General features: G+C 38.7%; 1 protein-coding gene across 1 annotated transcript; it reads left to right on the forward strand.

Moving 5' to 3' along the window:
- The first annotated feature begins 7,532 nt into the window (after positions 1 to 7,532).
- Positions 7,533 to 12,512, forward strand: LOC140545902 (cortexin-1). The gene is made up of 2 exons (XM_072668940.1): positions 7,533 to 7,615; positions 11,058 to 12,512. Exon 2 carries the CDS (start codon positions 11,170 to 11,172, stop codon positions 11,434 to 11,436), a length of 267 nt encoding a protein of 88 aa, XP_072525041.1. The 5' UTR covers positions 7,533 to 7,615; positions 11,058 to 11,169; the 3' UTR covers positions 11,437 to 12,512.
- The last annotated feature ends 6,761 nt before the right edge of the window (positions 12,513 to 19,273 follow it).

The following is a 19,273-nucleotide window of genomic DNA, read 5'->3' on the forward strand; positions in this document are numbered from 1 at the left end:
CAAGCTGGTAGTTTTTGCAGACCGAGAAAGCACTGCACATCTTAAAGTCTTGCAAACTCACAGACTGCACTATGGGCAACTTTGCTTCTCAGTGCTTTTCCTTCTGAGAACAGAGCCTTTTTTTTTCTTTATAAAGAAAGCTGAGTTACTTGGTCCCAGACAGAAAATAGCATTTCAGATCAAGTCAAAGCGGCTAAGTCTTTGTCTTGTTCTGAGACCTCAGTGAAAAAGCACTCAGTTTTTTTTGGTGGGATTTTTCCCAATTTTCTTCCAAATTTTAGAAATTTCCAATTTTATCAGCATCATAACCATTTGAGTCCAAGGCTAAATCTTTACTATATTAACATGAATTTCAGTATTTCATAGTAGTTGATGCTTTTTTTCCGGACCCAGGATAAGATAAGATAATCCTTTATTAGTCTCACAGTGGGGAAATTCTTGCTCTAAGAATTTTATAGGTTTGGTTAAGTCCAGAGACTGTCCGACCTCAGCGTCGCACGTGGGATTGTGGGTTTCTTTTTTCACAAGAATGCTTCAACTTATGGGTAAAACCCATCTCCTGCGAGGAGCTTGAACCTTGTTTGCAGGTGTTCTTGAATGGTAAAATGCCATGACTCCAGAAGTGTGGTTATATCTAAGGACAACTAAGGAGATCTAAGGAGACGCAATGAACTGATAAGCCTAGGTCCTACCATTTTGAAATAATGTGCGCAGAAAAGGATCGGACCTGGGTGCAGACTTGTGTATTTGGGGTCTGATCTTCATATGAGGGGCTTTTACACAAGCCTTTGGGGTCCCTGCAATTAGAGTATACAAGAGATGGTTCAGAACTGTTAATATTTCACCTTGATTTTACTTTTTCTTTATTTTAAGAAATTCATAAAACTTTCTGATATTTTTTTCCAGGTTTAACTGAAAAGGACCCCACCTGTGTTCTTGTATATTTGGACCCCTTTATATGCATTTCTAAATAAAAAGAAAAATTAGTTTACCTGGATCAGCTTTACAGAGCTATATAACCTTCATTTCTGTAGGGTTGCAAATGTAAAATAACTGGAACCTAAATGTGCAATCATATACCAAATTGAAATATGGGTCAGATCTAATTATGTCTCTGATGCTGATTCTCCTATCTGCCTTCTGTTAATTCTACAGCAGTGTGTAGGTAAGTAGTTTCTATAAGAATCATTTAAGGTCTTTTCAAACTTCAATTTAGGATTATTACATATTTAATTCCTTATATGAGTAGCAAATTTAATATTAATACTGTTGTATAATATTACACATTGTTTAGCATATGACTCGTTAATATTTAATGTATTAGGTATATTAGATTAGATACAATTGTATTCATATTTAATGCATTACATTTGATTAATTGTATTAATATTTCATTAAATCTTATGCCACTGTGCATGAATGGTTATACTTATGACACAATATGGCTTTGACATGTTTGTCACATTCCCCTGAAATTCATTCTGCACCTCAGCAGCAGCTCTAAATCTCTGGGGGAAAAAAGGCCCTAAGGTTATGCGCAATACAGACAGTAAAATATAATTTTATGCAAATAAACTCTACACACTTCCCCCACACACAATGCACTGATCTCAGTTTTGCCCAAGTATTATTAATTGAAATGATTATTAATAATTTTATTCTCTTGCAAGCATGCATTTTACAGTTGCAAGAAAAGTGAGTGAACCCTTTGGAAAAACCTTCATTTCCTGTATTGATTATTAATAAAATCCAATCTGATCATTATCTAAGTCACAATTATAGACAACCCAGTCCAACTAAACAAATGATACACAAACAGTTGTACTTTTAATGTCGTTTGTGGAGCACATGAGTAAACATCTGCAGTGCAGGCTAGAAAAAGTAAGTGAACCTCTATGTTCGAGCCGACTCCAAGAGCTTACTAGCAAAAGATGGAAGTGTGGGTTTAACAGGTGCTTTGCCTATTAACTGACCTGTTTACTGACCAGGCTTCTTCTCAGGAAAGACTGTTTAGTGTGAACCCTGTCTTGATGCAACAAACTTTTACAATGCCTCGGAAGGTGTGTTCTAGAGAAACAAGGTATTGGAAAAGGCTAAAAAAGCATTGCTAAAAAGCTGAGTGTAAGAAGTTCAGGGCTACTTCAGGACTGTTGGGGGGGGGGGGGGGGGGGGGGGGGGGGGGGGGGGAAGGTCACTGTACATCAACACCCAAATTTCATTCCAATTATAAAGCATGGTGGAGGAAGTATCATGATTTGGGTCTGCCTTGCCACCTTGCCTTTATGTCTTGCAGACATTGAGGGATTACTAAATTCTGAGGTGTATCAAAACATTTTACAGTAAATCAACTATAAAATACTTGAACAAGAAAAAAATCTGTGGTTTGGAAAATTGTTTAAATCCTGTTAGCATTAGAAAATGTTTGCTGGCAGTGATTGCTGCTAAATGAGACTTTACAGGTTATTGAACTCAAGGGTTCACTTACTTTTTCTAGCCTGCACTGTGAATAATGTGCTAAATATTACATATTAATATGGTGTGTTATTAGTTTAGTCATCTTTAATTGTGACTTAGATAATGATTGGACCACTTTTTTACACTCTGTTACAGAATGAAGGCTCTGTGTAGACACATCTATGGTGGTGCAGTTGCAATGTTCTGCGACAGGTCTTGCCAAGTGCATGTACTAGTACAGTATCTGAAGGGACTGCTGTCAAGAACAGTACACTCTGTCCTCTTTTGGCTGTTTTGTGGCATGTTATGTTCAATATGCAGTGTGTTCATATAGGTCCAGGATCCCTAAATAAAGCACAAAGGTAATGAACATCAGGGTCCACTGTACCATAAAAACGTCTAATTAAATTATAATCTCATAAAAGGCAGAGATAATTCAAAGCAGCAAATAATGTGTGTGTTCCAACTGTCTGATAGACTGCTGAGCCAGAGCTGGCTGATGCTGATGCACCTCAGCGCACATAAAAAATTATAAACTAAACGATAGTTTGAACCTAAGTAGTGTTAAAGTCCCTAGTAAAGTCCTTTTTACACACAACCTGAAGCATAACCGCTACACCCCACTATTGAACAACTGATTTCAATAGTATTGATTTTAATAGTGACTCACTGAGCATGACAGCCTAGGTAAGGTCACCTAACACAACAGGCTTCCCATAACCGCTAACTGACCCAAAACATGTGCCACCATGTCTAACAACATTACCTAAAGTAATATTAAACATGTTACACACATCTAAAGAGCATTAGTGTAGGTACAATACACGACCATAAAGACCCCTGCTAGCCTCAACTAGGGGCCGACTCCACAAGTTGTGTTTGTGAATGGTGAATATTGTGAATGCATATTCAAAAATCAGTTTTATGGGAATATTTACAACCCTGTTACTTGATACTGGAGACCAGCACACCACCCCTAGATCTGCTGGTTATGGGAATACAGGTTGCTAAGTGAACCAAACTTCTAAACCGCGGCTTTTCCTGAACCAGTGTCTGCAAAAGGGCTCTTAGGCTAAAAAGTACACACCAGAAGGGCTAAACCCAGAACATAAGTGAAAGCAAGGCTAAAAGCTAACCGGCTGCAATTTCTTCAGCTTGCTAGCACATCATGCTGAGCAAGCACTATCCAGTAAGACGTGGGAAAAAATACAGTGCTTTTGTTAGTGTTAAAACTATGCTGTAATATATGTTTTTTTTGCAGTGTTGTAAACTAACCAATAAAACAGAGCTTAACTCCCCCCCCCCCCCCCCCCCCCCCCCCAATGTCAACAACCATATTCTCACAAAATTACTGTCATATTTGACTGTTTTCTGAGCTTTGATTGGGGCTTTCTCTACTGGGCTGGGTTTGGGTACATTTTGAGGGTGCAAATATAAGGAATCAAGATTATAATGAAACATTTTGGGGGGTTTTGATGGGCTGGATTGGAATCCAGCTTTGTTTTGATTACGGACAAGTGTTTGAGGTTCACGGTTTGTTACTTTCATCTACTGAACTCTCATTATTCAGCTCTGCCAAGGAAAATAACTTTTGACATTTTAGTGCCTTGTTAACAATTATCTGCCAACACTGATTAAATTCAGGTATCATCATCATCATCATCATTCACCCCCTGTAAACTGTCAGTATGGTAGAACGAGGTATAACCATGTTTTTTGCTTTTTAAAACCTGAGCGTCCAGAAGATAAAGTTGGAAAAGCTGCCAGTACAGCACTGCTCTGCTGTTTATTTGTGCATTGTTCCCTCAGTGACTGAAACACCACAAAATGCTGAGTGGCCAGATCAGAGCAGGTCTAAACCCCCAGGAGGAAGAATTCTCCAGACAGTAAACACAATTTCTGCCAACACTTGCATCAGTATGAAAATACCTGAAGACGACAAAGGTATTGAAAAAGGCCTTATAATTGACAGCCTGACGGTCAGAGTTAACAAGGTAAAATGAACATAGTATGATAAGAGCACATAGCCATTGATCACATCATCTCTGTTATAATAAAATGTTGTATCACTAAACAGGGAAACTATGTAGGACATAAATCCTATTGATTGATTTGTCCTAAATCATTTACATAATGTAAAACCCACTGTCAGTATGACATCTTTTAGTAGTGTTAATGTTTTTAATGGCTGTTGGGAGAAAATCCACTTGATCCATTCTAGCACATCCGACAGGTGTGAAGAATACAATTACTGAGTATTTCAATTGATTTTTGATGTATAAATAGTAAATATGTAACTTTTTGGGGTGTGGTTTTAAACAACACCCTTTTAATATTCAACTATACCAAGGTAAATTTCCACTCTATGGTCCCTTTAATTGCACTGAGATCTAGGGAATTTGGAAGCCAAGTCAACACAGTAAAAATGTCCACATTGGTCATTTTTTACAATCTTGTGAAATGACCCATTACTACGTTCACCTTGACTTATAGTGCCACAGAAAATACTGCTGATTTTGGAAGAAACAATGAATGAGCAGGTGTCCAAATACTTTTGTCCATATACATGTATATTCCAGACCTTGATAATGTGCTGATGGAGGCCTAATTGTTTGGCGCATTGACATATTATTGTTTGCACAAATTAATATAAAATGTTATTTCTATTAGTGTTTGTGTGAATTTTGTGTAGTTTGTGTAGATTATGCTTTTGCCATCGTTATGCACCAATACTTTGTGTGTGTACAGGAGAAAAAGGTAAACTCTTCAGACTGTGCTTTGAAGGTATTATTAAAGTGAAGGTTGAAAGATAATCATTTTTATGTGTCAAACCTGGAGGTAGAAGACCATTATCCATACCTGCCCCACTTTGAAAAAGACACAGATATGCTAAAGCATTTAAGGCCGTTCAAAGTTCAGCACTGACCCATCTGCTCCAACAGACGATTACCATGAGCATATGCCTCACAATCCAGCTCTATATGAAATAATATGCTGCGTTTCCTCAGGATATCTGGATCTCTTATAAATGAATTACTGTCCTTTCACGAGTCTGATTGAGCGACAGATGGAGAGCCGGGATGAGATCTGCAGACAGGAACCTGATATGAAACATGAGGATAAAAAAAGGGGGAAACTAAAACAAAAATAGAAACTATTTATAAAGCAGTTTGTGAGTCAGTTTCTAGAACTGGGTTCAAGAGTGCAGCTGTTTTTGTGATCCTAAGGTATTAAGAAAACTAAATGGCTTCATGCAGTGATACACTAACGCAGTCCTCTAATCCATATCTTGAACAATTAATACTACATTTAAAAAAAGCATTTACACAATGAGCAGGTCAGTTCTGTGTGATATGACCTTCATAAAGACACCCATCTATATGTTATATATCTTCGCTGTCACGTGACCCTCTTATCTCCAAAACAGTAACTAGTACAAAAACAAAACTTTCAGCTTTCAATAAAAGTCAGTGTAAAAATACAAAATTGGAGTACTGGAGTATTTTGAGGCATTTCGATGGTCGTCGTAAAATGTTGAGATTATACATAGAACAACTGCCAGATTTACATTATATCAAAATATGAAAAATGAAGATACAAGGTTTTAATGTGATAGTGATGATATTCTGTAGATACAGCACGGGTGACTTTTCTAGTTATGCCTAAATGAATCAGGTGTGTGTATTTACACAGATTACATAATACACACAAGTTTACATCATTTTACAAATATCCATCATATTCATATTTATTTACAGTTATTTGCATTTATCACACAAGTGGTGGCATTAAGACTGATGATACATTATTTCTAATGATTAATTATTGTGATTATGTTGGTGATTAAGATAATGATGAGGATGATGGTGATGATTATGGTGATGGTGGTGCTGTGATGGTTCATTGTCAGTAGCAAAGTGATTATGATGGGATAAATAACAATAATGGGTCGTGGTTAAGAGCAGGGTTTCTGATTTCCGTGCTGTAACAGATCTACTAAACCTGGACACTAACAGGTGAGGTGAATCAGGTGTGTTCGAGCAGCAAATCACAATGACACGATATGACACTATGCCATACAGGTCTGACAATTCTGCCAAAATATTCAATTAATACATTTTTTATTACCCCTCTCAGTCAGAGGCCCTTAGAATCATCCTAACTGCCCCCATCGTCAGGTGGATGATAGTGATGATGATGATGGGTAGTAAATAGGAGAGTGATGATGATGACTTAAAGTCAGGTGGATGATGACCATGGTGGGGATTATGTTTACAGTGATTATTTCAAGCATGATGATGAAGATGATGATTAAGATGAAGTACCGACCCACTGCTCTGTGTAGTTTGGTGTTCTCTATGCTCTACCACTACTGATCCAACTGATCAGCTGATTAACAAGGGCTATGTCCAAACCTGCACATCAGCCAGCCAGCCAGCCCCACCAGCCCACATGCTCATGTGGGGCTCACATGGGTTGGTCGTCGTCTAGGTGGGTTCCAAGTGGGCATGGGCTCTGAGTTTGTTTGAACATATGTTGTTACTGGGACCCATTCGGGCTTCCCAATCTAGGCCCCATATACACTGTTAAATGTATTAGATCAGTGAGGAACTTTTGGAGGTTCTGCCATTTGAAATTGTAGAGGAACCTCTTAAGGTGCTTTGAGAAACCTTCAATCTTCAAGAAAAAGGTATAGAACAAACAGGTTCCTTGAAGGTTTCTCAAAGAATCTTAAAAGGTACCTCAAACTGAAGAACCTCCAAAAGTTCCTCAAGGATCTGATACATTAAACAGTGTACAGTGTACAAGCCAGATGGGCCCATCTTTAGCCCCTCCTGTTCCCATCACTGACCCAGGTGGGCATCCATATGTGGGGCCAACAAGGAACTCGAGGAAAAATCTTTCTGGTTCCCAGATGGACATGTTAGCTGGGCGGGTTCTGAGCCTGAGGGTTATTATGATAGAGTAAAGTGGTGATGATGATGATGATGATGATGATGCTCAGGCTTAACTGTTGCTCTCGGACAGACTCCCCCCGCCTCCGCGTGCGCGCTGCAGACCAATAGAATCGACACGATAGGGAAGCTCGCGCTGAAGTGCTGTAGAGTCAGAGCGCGCGGCAGCAGCATTGGGGAACAGCAATGGAGAGCGCGAGAGACTGGTGAGTAGCATTCACTGTTTTAAATGCAGCAGAAGAGGAGGAGGACTAGAGCTGAATCACTTCACACATCTTACACACTGTCCCCGGGTTGAGCGGGTTCAGAGTCTAATCTTAACATCTGGAATGAAGGAATAAGCACAGCACAGTGGTGCATCTGTTACCGGTGAACAGAGGATGACTCTCTGGTGGATCAGTGAGTCTTGAGACTGATCTGTGATTGATTGTTGATATTTATTAATGTGTGTGTGTGTGTGTGTGTGTGTGTGTGTGTGTGTGTGTTACTATATCGTTTTTACCTGTGGAGTAGGCTGGCTTGGGGGCACGTTTAATAAACGTTTTACACAAAGGCATTTTCTTATGTTATTTATCATGATCCAAATTCTGGACACTTTAAGCCACATTTATCCCAGTAGGCACCAGACATCAATTTGACGTTGGACGTCGGACAGACGTTAAGTTTTGGTTGGAAAAAAAAAAGGGTTGACATCAAAAATCACTGTTAAGCAGATGTTGAATTGTGGTTGGTAATCAAAGATGCATATCAGCTAAAAACCAACACTGGCCCGATATCAAGCTCCAACGTTAGACAGACGTTGAAATTTGGCCACTTAACACCATGACTTAACATCTAAAACAAACATATCAACGTCTAATAACATTAGAATTTCACCTTTTGCTTTTGGTCACCTCACAACTAAACGCTGGTATTTTACGTCAATATGACGCTGACATGTGATGTTGGGAAGACGTCGGATTGGACGTTGGTTACTTAACCTCACATCAGCTGTTGTTGCTATTAGACTCTGGCATTAGACGCTGACCTGGCATTGAATTTTGGTCACCCAGCGTCCCCCGTACATTCAACCCCAGAACAATGTGTGACGGCGTTGGTGGCCAGCTGGGCTGTCCTGGAGGGTATAGGTCCATTTCTGAAGATATGATATGAATCTTGCTTTTCTGGGGTTTTTTACAATCTGTACAATCTGCAGACAGTTCCTAACTGCTGCACAGTCTGGCCTCTATGATCTGTTCTGTCTTTGGCTCTGTTAGAGAAAGCCCTTTGGCTTATCCTCAACCTCTGCCTATTAACTCGTCTGTGTGAATGCAGCCGAGCGGCCAGTTGGAGTCAAATCTGCTGAGTGTATATGGAGCTCCTGAGCACTCAGCTCCTTGGTTCTATTACCTTTCTATATGGATGCACTGCAAGAAAAATGTAAAAGTGCTTTAAAAAGTCTAACAGAGTGAGAATAGAGTTAAAAACTATGGTACTGTCCAAAAGTGTGGAATAATTTTGGTCATTTTATATTCAGTATTACCTCAGTAAGGATGCATTTCAGGCTTATTAACATTTTATTCAATATTTTATTGGGAATCTTGGAAAAGAAGAAAAAAGATACACTATATGAACAACTTACAGGATTGGGATACCTGCTCATTCACTGGTTTATCTGAAATCAAGGGTATTAAACAGAGTTTATCCTGCTCTTGTTGAAGTAACTGTGTCTACTGCCCGGGCACGAAGGATTTCTACTAGATTTTGGAAGAGCATCACTGTGAGGATTTGATTGCATTCAGTGACAAGAGTGTTAATCATGTCAGGATGTTGGATGACCATCACCCCACCTTGCTACCCCTGCACCAACCATCATTCCAGAGAACACATTTTTAACACTGCCTCACAGCTCAATACTGGGGATCTTTTTATACCCCTCTAGCCCACGCTTGACATTAGGGGGCATTGTGCCAATAGGTTCATGTTAATCTTATCCAGAGAGTCCTATTCTATTGGCAGTACTTATCTACAGAGACTAGACAAGCTTTGTGTGTGTGCATTTGCACATCTGTTTCAGCAATGGCCGCAACTTGGCCAACAAAAAAAGGGGTGTCAACAAATATTTGAACATGTAATGTAACTGATATAAATTATGAGATAAAATGATTAACAGTATAACGCAGTTCCAGCCATACTGTGCCTTTGAAAAGTTGGGAAACGGGGTTCCTCACTTTAACTAAGTAAATGAAAAAATGATTATTTTAGGTCTATTTTTAAAAACATCAATTTATAATTAAAATACAGTGCAATTATACAATAATATAGAATAACAGTCTATGAAATTATTTACATTGCAATTTCCTGATGAATGGACCAATAAGAATTGACTTTAAATATTTTTTTTCCATTAAAATTGACTTTAAATATATTTTCTTCCATTAAAAGTTCAAAACGTTTTTATACATTGTTCTGAATTACTGCGGTTTACGGTGTGTTGCTGTGTGAAAGTATGAGCAGTCCATGTGATAATGATTTCAATATTCCGTAAAATACATGTTTCTTTATTTATATGATAACAGCCCTGCCTGCCTTGGTAGCTTTATTATTTAGCAGCCTGTCTCTTTTATGTGCTGGATATTGATTAAGATCAAAATCAATGAGTGCCTCTGCTGCACTTCACGTTGCTGCCTGACATGGAAGCCTCTCTTTGTTTGCTTGAGTTCACTTTGCCCTGTCAGCCCTCCAGGTGAGGAATATCCTGCTGAACAGAACACCTGAACATGTACATGTGTGTGGCTACCACGAGCAATTCCACTGTGTGCTTATTATCTCACTGATCTTTATATAAACCAGTGTAAATCAGCATGTCATGACTGTAACCGTGGTTATGGTACAATACAACCTGGCTGAGGTCCCCTATGATTCAGTTAGAGTGTGTTCAGTGCAGCAATGGCCCTGATGCACCCCTGTCCTATTCTGGTGTTTTTCCTGTGATAACAAACCTGAGAAAGTCAGTGCAGAAAGGCTTATTACACACTTAGGGGTATTATTTAGTAACTACAGAGACAGTTTTAGGAAGCTAAGAATACAGTTTAATTGATTTTGTTCTGTTTTTAATCAAAAGATTGTAAACTTTAGTAGCATTTCATTTAATATTTATTTTCATTTTCATTTATTTATTTTTATTTATTTATTTTTATTTATTTATTTTTATTTTCTATTTTTTCTTTACACGTTTTTTATAGAAAGTAATTTTAGCTTTTTATCACTTACTAGTATTATTATTATTATCATCAATATTATTATTATTACTTCTTCTTAATAACAATTATTATATTATATTATAATATATGATTATTTGTGGTTTTATGTGGGGGTTTTTTTACAACAACTCACATTACATAAATGACATCATGCTAAAAGGTGGCTACTACTTTTTATTAATTGTTAGGCATGTTAGAGGGTATTGAAATTATGGATAGTTTTAAGGATAAAACTTTTCCATTAAAAAAATTTAGCTGTCTTTTTAAAGCATGAAAAGTGCTACACATATGGCGTTACTGGTATTATTATTATAAAACCATAATGAATTATTATTAAATATCAAAATAATTGAGTTGAGAACCACAGCTGTGAAGCATTTAACAGTGTTATATCTTTAACTTTCAGATTTGTTTCTGGAGCTCCTTCCAGTCAGGTCTTCCTCTTACCTCCAGTAGCCCGGATTACTGATGTCCGTCACTTCTGCACTAGTGACCTTGTGGCTTCATTGTTGGGCAAGATGAGCAGAGCCCCTCTGTTGGACTATGAGCTCCAGTCTTTGGGTTCGGCTGCAGGCTCCGGGGCCACAGCTGGCCTTCCTCTGGCCCCTGATACGGAGCAGAGCACGGCCCTATGCTTTGTGGGCCTTCTGCTGCTGATCCTGGTCTTCCTGCTAGTGCGCTGCTTCCGAATCCTGCTGGACCCTTACAGCAGCATGCCGGCCTCCACCTGGAGGGACCACAAAGACAGACTGGAAAGAGGGCAGTTTGAAAGTGCTGTGGTGTAACAAACAGCAGCTGCTGAACTAAAAAGCGCTCCCCATCGCAGTAGTTGATTTGGGACAAAGGCTTCAATGAGGTGTGATAGATGGATTTAAAAGAATCACTAACAATGAATGAAAGCCAATGGCCAGGAATTATCATTATAGCCTAGAACTATTGGACAGTGCACGGTCAGCTACAGTATAGCATCAGGGAAATGACATCATGCTCACTGGTGGATTTACAGTTATCCATGGTAGCCATACTATTATGAAAGTGTGATCAATATAACGGGTTGTATTCACAGTTAGCTACAATAGCTAACGTTATGGAAACAGTAGCTAGCATTATGGAAATGACATGATGCTCACTGGTAAGCACAGGCATGGGTTTACAGTTAGCCATGGTAGCCATGCTATTATGGCAGTGTCATCAAAACATTGGGCTGTATTCACAGTTAACTACAATAGCTCACACTATGAAAATGACATGATGCTAACTGCTGGCTTCTAGTTTTTATTCATTGTTAGCCATGTTAGAGGGTATTAAAACAAGATGCGATTGAAGGACAAAGACTGTGTTCATAGTTCAGAGATAAGGGTTAATATTCCCAGGGTTTTCACCACTTTCTACATGTTTCTATTGATTAATAAATCAACCCTTTATTGCTTAATAAATTTATACGTTCATAAATTTGCATGTGTGCACTATGTGAACTGTTCCTGTAATGAATGCAGAGTTGACACACTCCTGTAGTTGTTTGTGGATGGAAATTCCAAATTTTCAATTCCCTAATGTGTTTTTGTTGGTCTGTATAGTATAATGACCTGATGTTGATTTGTTGGTTATCGATAACCTTTACCTTGTTGTGCCTTTACATGTATCACAAAGCTTTATTTTTGTACAAGGTTCTTCTACTGCTCTTTCTAGCTCTTTCCTGCTAATGGCTTGGATAACCTATGGACTGATCTCAGTATCTGCCCATTTGAACAATTCCTGTTTCATACACTTGTAAGATGTCAGTGGACTTTTCTCTGTGTTCTGTATTTACAGTATTTGTTCAGGAAACATTTTTCGGTCAGTAAAATTCTTCCTTGGTCAACTTTGTTGTTTGTGCTGGATGTCTTTACGAACCTTATTCATACATTTGCAACCTCTACATTTAAAAGATTTGGTGCCAAATTAGGTCCACTTAAGGCACTTACAGGTCAGGCATGGTGCAGAGTATATTGTAAGCCACAACCAGACCCAACCGTAACAGGCATATTTGAGGTTTGTCATGATATTTGAATGCTAGGCCACACAAGAAACCTACCATGTACAATATTTGTACAGCACTTTTATTTTTGGGCAAAATTGCTGTCGAAATTTGTTGGTAGACCCCGTAGGTATACGGCCAGAGACTCATCTTTTATCCTCAAGCCCGTCACGAATGGTCAGTTTCTGACTACAGAACCACCGTTGGTTGTATATACTGTATTTGATTGTAGTAGGAATGCCGTGCCTGACACATTTGTATCAGCACCAGCACTCTACAATGCTGCCACCATACAAATGTCACTGCTGTACTGTGAATGGCCCACCACCCAATTATTATCTTATCCAAAGGTGAACCACCTTCCAATAATGGTTGGGGTAGAGGGGCTAAGAAACTGTATCTGCAGCAACAGATGGGCTACAGTCTGTAAACCTCCAAAGGCAGTAAACAGTAAAAGTGCAGTTCATTGTTACAAAACAAAGATTTTCCATCAGAATTCTCTCACCTTATGAGGCAACTTTAAGCCAAAGCACAAGCTCTCTGTTTTCCTAAACAGCTTCCGTCTGTGTGTAATTTAATCAATGTTTATTACCCGGACAGTATTTCAACCAGAGCACTGCAGATGTGATAAAAAACAAGCCTTTGCTTTCACAATGTCCATCTATCCCACTGCTTTATTCTGCTGGCACTGTGAAGACACGCATTACACTCTGATGCGTTAAACTTTGCACAACAGGACAGAAGCAAGGTCACACTGATTCCGCTGTCTATTGTTGGTCTGAAGCATAAGGCCTTATTACAGCTCTTTAATTTTACATTCAACTGCTAATCCCATATATAGTGTAGACTCAAATCTCAGTATTTCATTTCCTCGTCATATAATGTACAGTATTTAGACATTTAAACCATATGTCTAATTCCTTTTATCTGAAGCTACTGAGCAAATCTCTCAAGATAAAGAGGACATGTTAATCTGAAGGCTTAATCATCAATGTCAAACACATTTAAAGTGATAGTAAATCAGGTCCTGCAGATGGAATTGTGCAAGAATGATCAAGCTACGATTTATAGATTGAAAAAGGTGGTACCGAGAAGTGAATGTCTTGTTTGATGTGTGGATAATGGGTTGCAAAGCACATGTTAATGATTGGCAAAAAGTTTCTGTAGTTTCTGTAGACGTGGATTTTTGCTACAGCTGGTAGACCTGCAAATTCAGCTACTTCCTTCACACTATGGCCTTTGGCACAGCCAAATGCGATCACTCTTTTTGCCAACCATTAACATCTGTTTTGCAACCCATTTTCACACAACCAACAAGAATTTCACTGCACTGTACAACCTCTTCTTAATGACCTGATCATCCCTGTGCAATGGCACCTGCAGGACCCTGAATTTACTACCACCTTAAACATGCAAGGTCCTATTTTTTGTCCAGGGAGCTTATATATACATATTAATTTGTAGCATTTAAATACACCTGAATAACTTTACATTATATGAACATTTCATTAGGAATAGGCCTAATAAAATAACATTTTAGCAATTTAGCTTAAAAGGTCCCTTTTGGACATTGGATAATGCCTGGATGCTTTCACTGTATTGGGGATCAGACAAAGAAGAAGACGGTGCTGAACAAGTGTTTCTTTAATACTGAAAAGAGAAGACAAAATCAATGTCTGAAGAACAAAAAAAGAAAGTGGCATATTGGGAGCAAGTGCTGAAGACACTTTAGACTGTCTGGTCTTCATATTGGTTTATCCAGGCACAAGCCAGGGCCCAAACCAACAGCAGACATTCAGAGATATTAAATGTTCAAACAATCAGTCTATCTGTCCGATTTGTGTTTTGATTTCACAGTTATTATTTTTACAATGTGGGAAATAATTTAAAAAGAAATACCTATCTATGAGAAGGTGCATCCCAATCTTTGATTGATATCATGTATGTCGGAAAAAACAATACACTAAAGTAAATGAGAATCTCATTGCTTTGTTGTGATATACCTAATCCTAATGAGACAAGCATGTTCAGTGTTAATGAGCTGACTCAGATGTGTTAGTGAGGGGCTGGATCTAAATCCAGCACACACCCAGGCTCTCCAGCAAGGGTTTAACCCCCCCTCCTGATGCTCCTATTTGTGTGATCTAACCCATGTGGGAAGGTGTTGTAAAGTATTCAATGATGAACATGCATGTACAACGCTACAGGCCTGTTAGCATTCCCCTTGTGAGGATATTAAATCACAATGATTTTACCTCTACTTGGATTAATTTCAAGTAGAATATAAGTTTCCAGCTCAGCTATGTTAATTTGTAATAACTTTTACAGAGCTCAAGCTTTGCACAATTCACTTGAGGAAGCCATTAGCAAGCTAATTTCTTTGCTGTCAGACAAAATCATTTTCAGTCACTTATATTAGCCTTGTAGGAAACTAGCTCCAGTACAAAACTATAGAAGCAAAGTTTGAATAGACCATCCCTGGTGATAAATCCAGCTCAAGACCAGATTTTGTTGGTTGCTGGATTCAGATTACCTAAACTGGTCTTTCATGATCAAGATGGTTGAAAAGCTGGTAATCCAAGCAAAAACATATCCTATGCTGGTAAACTAGCTGGTTAACCAGCTTCTGACCAGCCTACTGTGTGTTGCTTTTTACTTTGGTCATGCTGGTCAACCAGCATGGTCAAGCTTGGTCATAGTGCTGGTCTAACTTGGTAAGGTTGATCATACTTGTTGTTCATTTTCAATTGATAACATACCTTATACTGGTCAAGTACTAAGATTGTCAACCAGCTTAACCAGACTAAGCTGACCAGACTGTTTTTTTTTCAGCAGGGATTTCCTATTTGATTGAGCATGTTTGGGGCTACTGTTTACTGTATAACTACTGTATATGTTGGACTTGTCTAATCATTATTTGTACTGTGAGCATTTTTAGGGGTAAATCCTTAACTGCCAATCCTCCTTCTTGTAACTTCATAACCTAATTTAGTAGCAATTACCAAGTATATGCAGTAGTTACAGAATAGTAAGTCTTACAATCTCATTAGTTAAATTTTAGACCTAGAGTTTAAGGGGGTTAACTTTCATGTATAATGCATGCTCAGCCTAAGTAATGGCCTGATTCCTTTGTGCAGTATTATATATAGGCTTTTGTTTGCTGTAGGCCTAATGGGTAAGTACAGGGGAACTTTCAAAAGTCATTGATTAGGCATCTGTTTACAGCTGGTAGTAAATCTGAGTGTAAGGCTATCGATGAGCATCACAGAGCAGAGGATCATGACGCGACATCCCCAGAGATGGATGGGTTACATAAACAGCCACCAGACCCATCACAGCAGGGATGTGCAGTGCTCATTAGCGACATGGTAAAATCACTCAGGTGGGTGCCGCATTACTGGCAATGGTGAGTCATCATCTATGTATTAGCACTTCAAGTAGGCTTTAGATAACCATGGTCCAAAGTCTTATAATTTTACAAAGCGAATAATACAGATCAAAAACACACTCAAGTATGCCACAGGTGGGTTCACATTTCATCAATACATCCAATTACTGTACTAGGCCACAATATTTACTTTTTAACATATAGCCAGTAGGTCTTTATTTCAGTATATTCACTACAAAGGAGACGTGAGCATCCAGGTGTTTTGAATTTCACATTTTCCAATATTTTGTGTTATTACATTTGTGTGCATTATAACTCCATAAAACCAGAACTGTACAAAGAAAATAACTGGCGTTTCTACTGTGAGAATTGTAATGCTGGGTTTTACATTTCCCACTTTTTGGGTCATCTAATGTTTTTTTCTTTATAGAAACCTTTCTGTTGCACAAAAGGATACATAATATACACTGGTTGTCAAACTGCCCCTTGAAATCTATGTGTATTATTCAGTCATTAGTCTTAACACTTATTATTCAGCACTATGAATTATTTGGTAACTACTGTGAAACTAATAAATTATGTAGATATTAGAGTGAGAAACTGATGTGTGGACCCACACACAGACCCTTAGGTTCCCCTTTAATGGGTTACATTGATCATTAACTTTAATCCATCAACTCTCTAAACTGTAGATTCAGTATAGTAATTATTTTAAACTCTGAGAATAGTTTTAATATGAATAATACATTATCTATAAATTTTCTAGATACTGAACCTACTGTTAAACATATGACATAAATTCTGAGAATGAGAAATCAGGTCGGCATACAGGCCCTTGGGATTTAAGGGGTTCATTTATATCAGTGATTTCTATGAGTAGGGCTTGTAGAAAAATACAGCTCATAAGATTATGTAATATGTATGAATCAGCAAAACCCAAATTAATTAACTTGTAAACCTACAATAGTTTCAATAGTTATCTAAAACTAAATCAGATGACTTGGTCTCTCTATACAGATCCTGAACCTAATCCATATAATTAGATGTGGAGTATTTCCAAACGTCCTTTGGGTGAACTGCTCGGTTCCAATAAAATCATGACTGTTAGCCCCCCCTCCTGGTGGAAAGAGATCCAAACATGTGTACCCAGGCAGTGAAAGATGCTGTGGTAACAATACTTAAAAAATACTACTAATACTTTCTATGCTTTCTACTAGATTTTGGAGGAGGAGCATTGCTGGACACAAAACATTGAGGAGGTCAGGATGTTGGATGATTACCACCCCACCTCATCCCCAACTCCTCAACTCATCCCACAACTCATCGTTCCCCTGCTCCACAGCTCAATTAGGCATGATGCCAATTGGTTCATGTTTATCTGCTCCAGAGGGTTCTGATTGTTCTGATTCTATTGGCAATACTTCTCTACAGGGACTAGACAAGCTGTGTGAGTGCATTTGGGTTGCTGTGTCAGCAATGGGTTCAAAGCAACTGAATGCATTCACAGGGAGAGGTGTTCACAAACATTTGGACATATAGTGTAGCTCTGTTTTGTGAGTGTGAGTCAGTTGCAGTAAAGATGAAGCAAATGACTTAAATGAGCAGCTCAACTATACACTGTAACATTGGCAACACTGAATGGAAGCTACATTTTATCAATCAGCACGATTCCATTTTCATTAAGCTAACTGGTGGCTAGCAAAATTAGCATTCTGACTGAAACATTCCTATAAAGAAGTCATTCTCAACCTGGGCTTCAGGGACCTTCAGAATGACCACAACCCAACTTGAAAGACAAGGATATGGCAAAAATGGGAACGTTCAGTGGTCCCTGAGGACCTGTTATGGTAGTATCCTGTCCAATATCTTGAAGTTGCTAAAGCTAATAAGAAATGAGAAATGGGTCGTTTTGGATCAAATCATCTTCATACATCAGAGAGAGAGAGAAAAAAAATGCTGATGAAGTTTTCATATTTATGAACTTGTTAATGCATATCCTAAATAGTGACAGATGCAATTGTGGTGGAACAGAGCAGAAAGCAGGCCCTGTTTTTGAAGGAAAGAAAACAGAGATCAGAGATGAATCATCTCATTGTAGTAATTTCCCATGTGAGTTACGTGAAACCCAATGAGCAGAATGTGCAAGGCCTCTCCTGCCAGTTATTAGCCAGACTCCACTGAGTTCTGCCTCAGCTAACAGAAACAATAACAACAGGCCTTGGCTGCACTGCAAACATCTCTGACCATAAGACCTCCTCTGCAACTTGCAAGGCTTTACACCGATCACATGGGGGTTTAGGTCAGTTACAGGCACAACTCAATCATAGCACAACCGTATTTACTGCCACACTTTTCTGCTGTTTTAAGCGAACGTTTAGGAGTACGCCATGCAGTGGTAGAAATCACAAGAAAGTATATTTGAGAGTTTAACAAAAAAGCAGTATTTTTTTGTAAATACTGGCCTGCAAACTTACTTACTCTACTTTCAAACTGCATCCAGGTCTTAATTGAAATCATGCAGACCTGTTGATGCAGTTTGGAGCACAGTATGACTAAGAACTACAGTAATCAACAAGGTGCTTGAATGCAGGTGGGGCTTTTTGTTTTAGTTGTCTCCTAGTTTCACAATCACTAACAGGATCAGTTCTTTCCTGTTTTTCACTTGGACACAGCAAGACCCATTGGACAATCAGGACACCTTGTTAACCTCTGAACCGTGACTGGCTGGGATCCATTTGGCTGGTGTGTGTGTGGGAAATCTCTGAGTATAATAGTGGGCAGCAACATTTTGGAAGTTGAAAATATGAGGCCATCTCAGGTGAAGATTGCTTTCGTGCTGTGTGTGTTGTTGTACTAGTAATATAAAAACAAGCCATCAGTTAATAGTCAGTGTGAGTTTAAGTCCTTGATTTGGCCAGTTCAGTCCTTGAGTGTTTAGGGGGTGTAATGGCCTATGGGACAAAACTGTTGCCAGACTGTATATTTCTTTTTCTGTACATTTGATGTTTGACTGATCTACCACAAATAGATCAGCCAAGACTTACTGGTGTCTGAAATATGCTTCTTTAGTTTTGCATTGGAGCTATAAGGATAATTTACCCCCCCCCCCCCCCCCTCATCTCCAACACACTAGTAGCCAAGATTCAGTTGTGCCTGAAATATGCTGCCTTAGTTTTGCACTTGAGGCTAATTGAGCTAATTTAGCTAAACCCAACAA

This window comes from Salminus brasiliensis, chromosome 23 (genome assembly GCF_030463535.1).
Source record: "Salminus brasiliensis chromosome 23, fSalBra1.hap2, whole genome shotgun sequence".
Lineage (NCBI taxonomy): Eukaryota > Metazoa > Chordata > Actinopteri > Characiformes > Bryconidae > Salminus > Salminus brasiliensis.